The 12,549-nt window shown below is 38.9% G+C and overlaps 1 protein-coding gene across 1 annotated transcript in view; it reads left to right on the top strand.

Moving 5' to 3' along the window:
* The window catches only part of LOC103042295 (protein phosphatase 1H), a 44,495-nt gene extending 33,371 nt beyond the window's left edge, over positions 1-11,124 (top strand). The window contains exons 7-10 of the mRNA XM_007232390.4: positions 933-996; positions 1,888-1,995; positions 5,419-5,570; positions 10,265-11,124. Coding sequence (XP_007232452.3) covers positions 933-996; positions 1,888-1,995; positions 5,419-5,570; positions 10,265-10,412 — 472 coding nt within the window. The 3' untranslated portion in view covers positions 10,413-11,124. The remainder of the gene's footprint in view (positions 1-932; positions 997-1,887; positions 1,996-5,418; positions 5,571-10,264) is intronic.
* The last annotated feature ends 1,425 nt before the right edge of the window (positions 11,125-12,549 follow it).

Here is a 12,549-nt window from a genome sequence, read left to right as displayed (position 1 = left end):
GCGACTTGTCGCGTTCCAGTGTGAACGCAGGGTTAGAGTTTTCCATGTTGTTGCCATGTGTCAGATTGAATGGGGTGGATTCACATGACTGCAAACATGTTAGTATGTTTTTTTAAGGGGACAGTACATGAGTGCACACACAGTGGGTAAGTGTTAAGTTGCTAGGGTGTCTCAGGTGGGGTTTTTTTTAAAGATGTTGTTAGGTGGCTGGTGTGGCATCCCAGGTTATTTCACTGTTGTTGCAAAGTGATGGGTATGATTGGTATCACGATTGGTACGATGATAATGATGATAAATGGAGAATCCTTTGTTACCTTTAAGAAATTCCTGAAGACAGAGATCTTCAAAGAGCATCTACTCTCCTAACACCCCTAACAAACTAACTACTTCTAGTCTCGTATCCTTTCTTCCCCTTCTTTCCCTTGGCCTCCCTTATGCCCTGTCAAATGTTTTTGCCTAGAACTGCTATGTCCTCTATTGCTAATGTACATCATTATTTGTACTAAGCTGCTTTAGATAAAAGTGTCAATGCCAAATATAATGTAATGTAACAATATATGTTACATATATACAAATGGTGGCAAGAGTCACATGACTAAAAAAAGAAAAGAAAAGAAAAAGGAGTAATTAAAGATAAAAAGAATAATTCACATCCATAAAAATAGAGTATTAGGAAAGTGGATCATTATATGGATGATTTCATGATCCATTTCATTGGTTCCTAAATAATTTATTTCTATATATGAAACAAAACAGTTTTATCATATACTTGTGTGTGTGTGTGTGGTTGTGTGTGTGGTACAACAAAAAGTAGTAGACCGTGTTCGTCTGATGTCTGGAAAAAATAGAGTATTCAACTTCTTTTAATAAACGTAAGTGTAAGAGATGAAAAATTGACTGCGCCTCTGTTCTCTGCTGTTTACTGTCTGCAGGGCGTACAAAACCATCGAGGATGAAGACCTCAGATTCCCCTTAATATACGGCGAGGGGAAGAAGGTAAGAGAGAGGGGAGGAGCGGCTGGGGGGATTCAGGGGGAGAAATGGGAGGTGGAATGAGGGGAGATGGAAATGAAACAGCGAGAGAGAAATGCAGAGTGCTTCATTAAGTTCAGATTGAGCTGTGGAGAGCAGTAGGGAGGTGAGAGGAAACAGAGATAAAGGAGGAGTGCTGTAGAGAGGATACTGAAAGGTATGAAGGCTATAGTTAAGTGTGCCTTCCTTTCTTGTGGGCAGTAAGCATCTTTTACAGTTTCATTATCAGTTTACAGTCATTTTTCTCCTGTTATCGGCCTTAATAGTTTATCAGAACTGTGATCAATTTCTTTTATTCCATTATTTGTAAGAGTACATATGTACACTATATTGCCAAAGGTTTTCACTCCATATAATTGAATTCAGGTGTTTCAATCACTATTCCATGGTCACAGACTGCTTCTACAAACTACAAATTAGTGAAAGAATGGGTCTCTCTCAGAAGCTCAGTAAATTTCAGTGTGGTACCATGATGGGATGTAGCACCTGTACAGTAAGTCCAGTCGTGAAATTTCCACACTACTAAATATTCAGTGTCAGTGTAAAATAACAGATCAAGGTTAGCGGATGCTGAGGCCCATGGTGCACAGAGAGTCAGTCCATCACTGCATCTCTACAAATTTCACGTGGTCGTCAGATTAACTCAGAAACAGTAGAGTGTAAAGAGCTTCATTGAATTGCTTTCCATGACCGAGCAGCTCCATCCAAGACTTACATCACCAAATGCACTGCAATACTTTTGGCAATATAGTGTAAAATATTTCAAAAGTCACACATATAAGCATGATTTTCCACTTGTGTCTGCAGCTGTACATGTTTTATACTATGTGAATGAACGACTGAATTTTTCTGCAGGCTCGAGTGATGGCCACAATAGGAGTGACCCGTGGTCTAGGAGACCATGACCTCAAAGTCCATGACTCCAACATCTACATTAAACCGTTTCTGTCCTGCTGTCCAGAGGTGAGTTAACTCACTGTACTGAGATATGGGTTCTTCTACAGTAAAGATTTTGATTGGGTGCACTTGTGTCAGGATGGAGGATAGTTTTGTGATTTCACTCTTTTAACCCACCTTGACACAAGTCTGGTCAAATAGCGTCAAATCGCTTTTGTTGTCATTCCATCCGAGTATTGCATTCTTCCATCCCTACATGTAACCCTTTACTTTCTTCTGTAGTAATTTTTTTATACCAAGAAATCATTATTTAATGTCTGACCACAGGACTGCTCATTTTTTATATAATAGACCAGAGTGGATCCAGCATGATTTCCCTGCTTAGACAGATCTTCTAAAACTGGCAGTATATGTTTGACACTTGTTTGAGTATATTTTTATGGATGTCGGTGTCTTAATACATGTCAATATTGTGCATCAACCCATGGGCTGCGGTTTCACATTACCTGTACACCCACTGTAGACAATATATGGCCAGTGAGCGTATATTAAAGCTCATATTGTGAGTGGGACAAAAGATCAGTATTGCAATGTATCTTATTGTTTTCAGTTGATGTCAATATTTTTATTGGAAAATAAGAGCTCTTATCTTCCTAAGTCGCGTCTCCCAATTTGACTTTGAGACGAATAAAGATATAATTCCTGATTTTTTGATTATTAAAAAAAAAAAAAATGTTAAACAAACTAACTTTGAACATCTTGGCTGGATTTTCTCTGTCAGCTTTATGAGGTAGAGTCACCTTGAACGGCATTCAGTTAACAGCTGTGCATTAAAGTGTTTGAGAGCATCAGGTGTAAAATTGTGAGAGGTATAGTTGGTATACAGTGAATATCCCTATTTGAGTAATGATATAATCCATATCATGGCAAGAACTACTCAACTAAGTAAAGAAAAAAAAATACTTTAAGAAATAAAGGTCAGTCAATCTGAAAAATTTCAAAAATTTAAAAAGTATCCTCAACCACAGTCACAAAGACCATCAAAAACGTTATGATGAAACTGGCTCTCATCAGGACCGCGCCTGGAAAGGAAGATCAAGATTTACAAGCCTCAGAAACTGAAAGTTAACCGCACCCCAATATTTTATCCTCTTCAGTAACACAGACTTTGAGAAGTATTGTAATATAATGGAATTCTGTGCGATGCATCGTGATATTGTGTTGTTAGATGTGATTTCCCACCCCTAACTCAGATAAATGGAAATCCTCCTGTATCTGGTGTAGAGTGAGATGTCCGTGTGTCCTAATGTTCCGGAGATGACTGCAATGTTTTTTGGAACCTGACTGCAGGCAGAGCTTCTGAGATCTCAAGCAGAAACCTCTCCCTGTTACTTTATTCATCGACTCGCTGTTAGCGAGCAGCTTCTGCCGTCTTCAAAGCCCCGCCATCTCCCGCCTCACTGCAGACCGTCTGATGTCTCTCGTCTCCTCACGCTCAGACACTGCGTTTGATTTTTAATTCATTACAGCAGGAGTTCAGTGCGAGTTCAGTCGGGAGGTCCGCTATTTACCTCCCGGATTGTCCTAAATCTGAGAGTAGCTGTTCTACTTTCCATCCCTCAGCTTCTTTCATCAATCAGCCAGCAGCCCTGTCTCTCCTGAGGAGCTGGAGGAGTGTTAACACACTGTCGCTCTGTCTCTTTGTCGTCTGACTGTCTGTCTGATACAGCAGTGCCACGATGTTAGTTTTTTTTTTATGGGTCATGTATTCTGAATGTAACTATGTAACTGAGTCCTCAGTTCTGTATAACAGTGTGGGTATGGATGGTCTGGGTACAGTTGTTGCAATAGCAGTCATTTTTTTGGTATAGAGCCAAGAAGTGCCTATTAATTATATTGTAAATTTGGTAATTAGTTTTTGTGGTCAGTCGAGTAATTATTTCAATTGTCACACATAGCTTTAAAAAAATAATAATAACCTGTATGTAGCAAAAATGAAAAGTCTCAATAATGACTAGAAAAAATCCATCTCAACTTCTTTCAACTCCACTGCCAGATTAACATCTGTTTTTTTTTGTTTGTTTGTTTGTTTGTTGTTTTTACATTTCTTTTTTTTTCTTTCTTAATTTTTTGAGGTTTTCACCTCAATTCTGCAAATCTGTCAAGGGTCTCCACATCACAGAATTCATAGGGCCCTAATCATACTAACTAGCAAACTATAGATTTTAATATCCTGTTTTATATACTTTAATGGAATGATAAGCACAGTTGGACCAATGCTAAACTCCTCTATAGCAGACTAAAGTGTGTGTATAGGGTTGAAAAAAGTATGCAGTTTATCAGAACAATGTACCCTAAAAAAGGAGCCTAAAAAGTTAAATATAGCCGGTTTGATGCTTCATAAGTTTAGCTAGGCTCCTAGGCCCCGTCAACACGAATCCGACATTTAAAAAAAATATCTTTGTCCACATGAGCAGTGTTTTAAAACAAATATCTACATCCACACAAAAACACCCTACCACTCAAAAATGCTAAAAACAAAGGGATTCTCTAGAAATTCTGAAGTTTTCTCGCCACTCCTCAGCAACAGAAACATATTTGGAGCTGTATGTTGCACTGACATTATATTGATATTTCTGGAAAAGCTTGCTAAAAATGAAAGTGCTTTTTTTATTATGGAAACATTGTGTAATTCATTAGATATAAATCTGGTCATATAAATAAAGTGTGTGCTTTTTGGTGCAAAGGTTAGGTTTTGATAATACTATAGCCCTATTCAGACAGGATTTCTCAAGTTTCTCAGGGGGACGTCTGTGAAAAATATTCCACACTTCTACTCAGTGATAAAACTTTTGAATCCAGACTGTAAATGAAAACACAGGTGAGTTTTTTCTGTTTCTCGGTCACATGACATCGCGTTCAGTAGCTCCTCCATTTCCACTTGCTGTTGCGTGTAAGTGGACCTCCATTTAAAATGCACACGCCCAAAGTGTAATTATGGTGAGTGGCAGTGGATAAATAGCTATTTTGTTAAACACAAAAATAGCTATTAAAGCTATAAAATAGCTATTACCCCAGGACCCCCTGAGAAACTAATTCCGTCCGGATAGGGCTTATGTGTAGTTTTGGTTACTGTGCTTCATTTTGCAGGATATATGTGGTAGTTTGCAGTTTGGATGTGTGGTTTTTGTATTGTGTTAAGTATTTTAATAAAAAACAGCCTAGTTTACAAAATTGTGTATTAGCAATTGGAAAATAAAAACTGTAAACGCAAATTAATCAACCATAACTTGAGCAGTAGTAGTAGTAATGATTTATAAGGGATAGGATGTTTGGCTGTCACATATTTGGTTGATTTGATATTAATGTAAATTTTCTGCAACAGTGTTTTTAATAAAGTGCTTTGTGAGTGTATGTGGCATATACTCATGATTTTATCTATATTTGTCCGCGTCATTCAGCTCTAACCTGTGTGTGTGTGATGCGCAGGTGAGGGTGTATAACCTGACGCAGTATGAGCACGGAGCTGATGATGTGCTGGTGATGGGCACGGATGGCCTGTGGGACGTCCTCTCTAATGAAGAAGTGTCAGAGTCTGTCACCTCCTTCCTCGCCAACTGTGACCCAGATGACCTGCACAGGTACAGTGTTCCTGCACACTGTCCTCTGGATACTGCAAGTGTCTGTGCACATTTACTGAGAATATAATAAGGAATAAACCTTTCCTTCTTGTTCTTTGTAACAGAGTAAAAGGTTTGGATACACCAGATTCATTTTTTTTTTCATTATTTTAACATGTTCTGCATTGTAGATTAATACTAAAGTCATCCAAACTATGAACAAAAAATGTGTTAAACAAATCAGAATATGTTTTATATTTAGGGTTCGTGTGGTCATGAAAACCTGGAAAAGTCATGGAATTTAAAAATATAAATTTTCAGGCCTGGATAAGTTAAAAATAATATAAAAATACCCTGACAGTTTTGGTACAGTCATGGAAATTTGCAATTCACAAATGTGTGTTTCCATTTATCGACTGAGAAAAGCTATTTAGAGCTTACAAATGCATCAGCTCAGAGTTAGTTCAGTAATATAGCCCTACACAATGGAGCTCTCTGGATCTGACACACATTTTATTATTAAAGATTGTCAACATTGCTTAAAAATGTGTTGCCTTGAAGGCATGGGAAAGTCTTGAAAAATCATGGAAATGTATGTTAAAAAAAGTTTCTTAGTCGGCTTTTTGAAGTAGAGTCACCTTGAATTCAGGCTTTTAGTTAAATTAATTACTTGAATTTCTTGCCTCTTAGTGTGTGTGAGATCATTAGTTGTAAAGTTGTGAAGAAGTACAGTTGATATACAGCGAATAGCTCTTTTTGAGTAATGCTCTAATCCATATTATGACAAGAACTATTCAACTAAGTAAAGCAAAAAATTCAAGAACTTTGAAAATATTCTTAAGTGCAGTCGCAAAGACCATCAAAATCATTATGATGAAACTAGCTCTCATCAAGTCTGCCCCAGAAAATAAAGACCAAAAGTTACCTCTGTTGCACAGGATACGTTTATAATAGTTAGCAGCCTCAGAAACCACAAGATAACAGAACCCCAGATAAGAGCACCTTAATATTTTGGGTTAACATTTTTAAATTACAACATGATTCCTTATGTGTTCCTTCATAGTTTGAATGACTTCAGTATTAATCTACAATATAGGAAAAATAATAACTAAAAACACTGAATAAGAAGGTGTGTCCAAACTTTTGACTGGAACTGTATGTATTTATTTATCTTGATCTTTATCTTGATCTTGATAAAGTAGCATATGCTTTAGTACAGTCACTGATTTCATTAAGCTCACACAGGAAATTATCATTTTAATGCTAACTATAAGCAGCTGTTCAACACATCTGCCTGGACTGTTTTAATTGGCTTATGCCAGTTTGCTTCATCTATATGCAGCATATAAATGACAGCTTTCAAAAAAGATGAATAATATTATTTAAGTTTGGTGAAAATCAAATGTACACTTTTTTCCCCTTGACATTAGATGCTGTTATGTCAGCCAGCCAAGACATGTTCAGTGTCTGAATTTTGTTCTTTACATTAGAGTTTAGTATATTATAAAAACGTGGAATTATTTGAATGGGGAATTTGCATTGGTCTACAATGTACATAATGAAGCTGTCAGAATTAAAATAGGTCAAAAATGGCATAAATTGGAATGTATTAAATTGATCATAAAGTAGTACCTCAGGGATGACTTGGCAACCCACACCTGTATAAGCTGTGAGATGTTCGCAGCAGGCCTACAACGCTACAAATAGGGGCATACCGTTACCCATGCAAAGAAAATAGTCCGAATGGTTTAAAAAAAAAATAGTGATTTCTTTGCATGGGGAATGCTATCTCTAGCATTGTTAGGAGTAATGTTGTAGTCAAGACCGCTAGAGCCTAGTCCGAGTCAAGACCAAGACTGGGACGTGTCTTCTCTATTTATCAAACTTTTAAAACTTAATCAGAAGTTACCACATGAATTCAACAAATCCATTCATTCATACACTGCTCAAAAAAATAAAGGGAACACTCAAATAACACATCCTAGATCTGAATGAATGAAATATTCTCATTGAATACTTTGTTCTGTACAAAGTTGAATGTGCTGACAACAAAATCACACAAAAATCATCAATGGAAATCAAATTTATTAACCAATGGAGGCCTGGATTTGGAGCCACACACAAAATTAAAGTGAAAAAACACACTACAGGCTGATCCAACTTTAATGTAATGTCCTTAAAACAAGTCAAAATGAGGCTCAGTATTGTGTGTGGCCTACACATGCCTGTATGACCTCCCTACAACGCCTGGGCATGCTCCTGATGAGGTGGCGGATGGTCTCCTGAGGGATCTCCTCCCAGACCTGGACTAAAGCATCCGCCAACTCCTGGACAGTCTGTGGTGCAACGTGACGTTGGTGGATGGAGCGAGACATGATGTCCCAGATGTGCTCAATCGGATTCAGGTCTGGGGAACGGGCGGGCCAGTCCATAGCTTCAATGCCTTCATCTTGCAGGAACTGCTGACACACTCCAGCCACATGAGGTCTAGCATTGTCCTGCATTAGGAGGAACCCAGGGCCAACCACACCAGCATATGGTCTTACAAGGGGTCTGAGGATCTCATCTCGGTACCTAATGGCAGTCAGGCTACCTCTGGTGAGCACATGGAGGGCTGTGCGGCCCTCCAAAGAAATGCCACCCCACACCATTACTGACCCACTGCCAAACCGGTCATGCTGAAGGATGTTACAGGCAGCAGACCGCTCTCCACGGCGTCTCCAGACTCTGTCACGTCTGTCATGTGCTCAGTGTGAACCTGCTTTCATCTGTGAAGAGCACAAGGCGCCAGTGGCGAATTTGCCAATCCTGGTGTTCTCTGGCAAATGCCAAGCGTCCTGCACGGTGTTGGGCTGTGAGCACAACCCCCATCTGTGGACGTCGGGCCCTCATACCATCCTCATGGAGTCGGTTTCTAACCGTTTGTGCAGACACATGCACATTTGTGGCCTGCTGGAGGTCATTTTGCAGGGCTCTGGCAGTGTTCCTTCTGTTCCTTCTTGCACAAAGGCGGAGGTAGCGGTCCTGCTGCTGGGTTGTTGCCCTCCTACGGCCTCCTCCACGTCTCCTGGTGTACTGGCCTGTCTCCTGGTAGCGCCTCCAGCCTCTGGACACTACGCTGACAGACACAGCAAACCTTCTTGCCACAGCTCGCATTGATGTGCCATCCTGGATGAGCTGCACTACCTGAGCCACTTGTGTGGGTTGTAGAGTCCGTCTCATGCTACCACGAGTGTGAAAGCACCACCAACATTCAAAACTGACCAAAACATCAGCCAGACAGCATAGGTTCTGAGAAGTGGTCTGTGGTCCCCACCTGCAGAACCACTCCTTTATTGAGTGTGTCTTGCTAATTGCCAACAATTTCCACCTGTTGTCTATTCCATTTGCACAACAGCAGGTGAAATTGATTGTCAATCAGTGTTGCTTCCTAAGTGGACAGTTTAATTTCACAGAAGTTTGATTTACTTGGAGTTATATTGTGTTATTTGAGTGTTCCCTTTATTTTTTTGAGCAGTGTATAATACATTTTATTGTAAAATGTGAAAACAATCACAATTTGACCTCAAACAAAAACGATATGCCCATTAAGCAAATACTGCATAGAAAAAGAACAAATAACAAAAACAAGTAAACAAATAAATACAGAGGCAGCAGCAATTTTGCATAATTGTCTCACTCAGAGACTGTAAAAAAAGATGGACACCGTGTCTCCGTTCCCATTCATTCAATAAAAATGAAGCCAAAATCTTCCTCCATGTTGGCGATCCTGACACCCGATTCTGTGCAGTAGAGTCCAGAGGAGGGAGAAAGACTGTGGATAGCAACCACATTTGAATAACCCCGCCCCTGAGGGCTGCCTCGCGGTCACAGACTGCAGAGCGGGGCGGAGCGGAGCTGATGGTCTGTTATTGGTCCCGCCCATAACCAGCCCTTTTACAATAACCACACCTTTTTGAATAGAGCTGAATAACGTTTTAAAAAACTAATTCTGTGGGGATATAAAATTTGACAATATAAGCAGAGGTTACACTAGCTGTTGCATTTAAATAATGGAGGTAGAATTACAGTATATTAGAAAAAAACGTGATTGAAAGTTGTTCTGTTTTGCTATTAAAACCTATGGGGATGGCTAGAGTTACACAGCTTTCTGCAGCCGAACAGCAGGGGGCGCCCGACCTGTGGTGGCTTCACTTTTGAGAGACGATGCTCTGTCCAGCTATATACAGTCTATGGTCTCACTATATAACACACAGTTTAAGGTATAACATAAAAGATAATAATAATGGCAGATAAAACAGACAAATATCTTGAACGCTGTGTTACCATTAAGCAGCAATAATAATATAATAATAATACCAAAAACAATAATAATGATAATTGCATGTATGTGTGTGACATTTTGCATCAGTCTACTCTCACTTGAAAAAACACACACCTTGAGGCATAAAATATATAACATTTCTGACAAGTACATTTCAATTTCAAAACGAAGAGTGTTCATTGATTGGATACTGAATGAAACCTGACTCTGACTACAACACTAGTTGGGAGCATCGGCTAAAAGTGTTGTGTTTTTCGGAATGCAAGGGGCAAACTTTTATCAATAGGCTATTTGATAAAAGTTTGTACTCGTTATCATGTTTGACTACACACTACACAAGTCTACTCGTTTAACATGTGAACTTGCTCTTGATTTTATTATTTTTCCTCAGGTACACCATGGCAGCCCAGGACCTGGTGATGCGTGCCAGGGGTGTTCTCAGGGACCGAGGCTGGCGTATAACCAACGACCGGCTGGGCTCTGGAGACGACATTTCCGTCTACATCATCCCCCTCATGTATGGTAACCGTCAACCATAGAGCAGATGCTTCTGCAGTGACCCCTGCTATCTCACTTTCACACTCCTATACACACACACACACACACACACACACTCACTCATGCACTCTTGCACGCACACAGACTGAGAACCTCTACTTGTCCTGCTGTGTTCCTCTCAGTGCAGTGCAGTGCAGTAAGGGATTAACTGAATTGTTCAGCAACTCACTGCAGTGTACAGTGTACAGTGTTGTTTATACTGGCATGAGAGGATAAAATACAAAGCATTTGTATGCCACTTAATTATGTAACGTATATAGAGATCCTAGTTAGACTGATTCCTGACACTTTCTACATTGCCACTGCATGATATGTAATGTAATGTTTTTATTATGGATCATTTGACTGAAGTACACTGATTTCTTCTGTTTATTTTTTATGCCGATTGAAGGCAGAGCTCTTGCTACCCCAGTTTAGTACTGTTCACATGTTATAATGCAGTAGGTGATAATAGAGTAGGATGAATGAGCAAAGTGCAATCATTTCCACATGATTTTCTGTAATTCTTTTCTAATCGTTGTTCGTTTTTATGTCCAGAGCTGATCACTACTCTTAGTGTACTATACGTCTTTGAGGATGCTGTAAAGTTGAACTGATTGTATGTTGTAGAAATAGTAGATCATTATTAGGTCAATGTTGAAGATTCAATATGTACTGTAGGATATATATATATATATATATATATATATATATATATATATATATATATATATATATATATATATATATTTATTTTCAGCTTTTTATGGGAACATTTTCTCCCATACTTCCTGGCCCATACACACACATACTTAGATTGCTTAAACAATCCCATTTAACACCTTGGCACAAATTTCAGAGATATTATACGAATTATCTGAATTATCTTAGCTGCTTCTCAGCCGACACTGAAGAAAATGAAGGTGATTAGAGGGTAATGACTCTAAGAAACATCTGTAGCACTTTCATTTTAAAGACTGTTTTGTGCATCAAAATTCCTCAGCTACGAAATCATTTAAAAACAAGTCAAATTTACACAGTTGTAGTGAATCAATCAAGACCTGAAGTTTGGTGTCTGGAATGAGCTTCTTTTATGTTTCAAAGTTGTGTCCTGATTTTTTTCTGTTCTGCTACCAGATTTCTGTAAAGCTGCTTTGTGACTACATAATTTGTAAAAAGCGCTGTATAATTATCAACTTCAGCCCTATCCGGACGGGATTAGTTTCTCAGAGTGACGTCTGTGAAAAATTATTTCAAACTTAAACTCTCCTGACTGCAACTGAAAAAACAAAAGGACCAGTGAGTTTTTTTCGGCTTTTTCAATCACATGACATCGTGTTCATCATGTTCAGTAGCTCCTCCATTTCCACTCACTGTTGTGTTTACGTGGAAACGTGCGCCCAAAGTATAATTACGCTGCGTGGCAGTGGACAAATAGCTATTTTATTAAACGCGAGGAGAAAAAAACTTCGAGATGTGCGTCCAGACTGGACTACAGTTAACAGAGGACCACGGTGTTCAGCAAAAAACAGTAGGTAATTCAGCCTGTAATTTTCTCAGAGGACATCTGAGAAAAAAAACATGTACATGATCGTTCTGGACAGGAATAAAATCACAAAGGACCCAGACCCCCCCCCCCATTAAAGAGAAAATTACTCCAGAATCCCCTGAGAAAATAATCCTGTCTGGGTAGGGCTTTTTTATTGGATTCCTATTGGACACTGTTGGTAGAGATCTTGTTCCATGTCTTTTTTTTTCCTTTCGGTCTGTCTTTCTGTTCTTGTTTAATCATCGTGACCAAAAAGGATATCTCAGGATGAGAGTGGACTGGTGGATATACTCCATGTATTATAAATTATGCAGACAGCTGTCACTCTCCTATGTGCCATTCTGTGCATGCTGTCACTCTGTGTTATCTTTCTAAACAACTTTGCCATTGATTGTTCAGATGGCAATGCAGTTACTTATTTAAATATTTGTAATATAGGTATATAGGAAGTTTGTTTCGCCTTTTGATGCTTTTATTAATGGAATTATGGTCAATATAGTTTTTGACAGGAATTTATATAAAAAAAACTGCCTCTCCGAGGGAGTTAAATTAATGCTGCCACCACCATGCTTCACAGTGTGGATGGTGTG

This window comes from Astyanax mexicanus, chromosome 2 (assembly GCF_023375975.1).
Source record: "Astyanax mexicanus isolate ESR-SI-001 chromosome 2, AstMex3_surface, whole genome shotgun sequence".
Classification (NCBI taxonomy): Eukaryota; Metazoa; Chordata; class Actinopteri; order Characiformes; family Acestrorhamphidae; genus Astyanax; species Astyanax mexicanus.
This window is presented reverse-complemented; position numbering and strand designations above follow the sequence as displayed.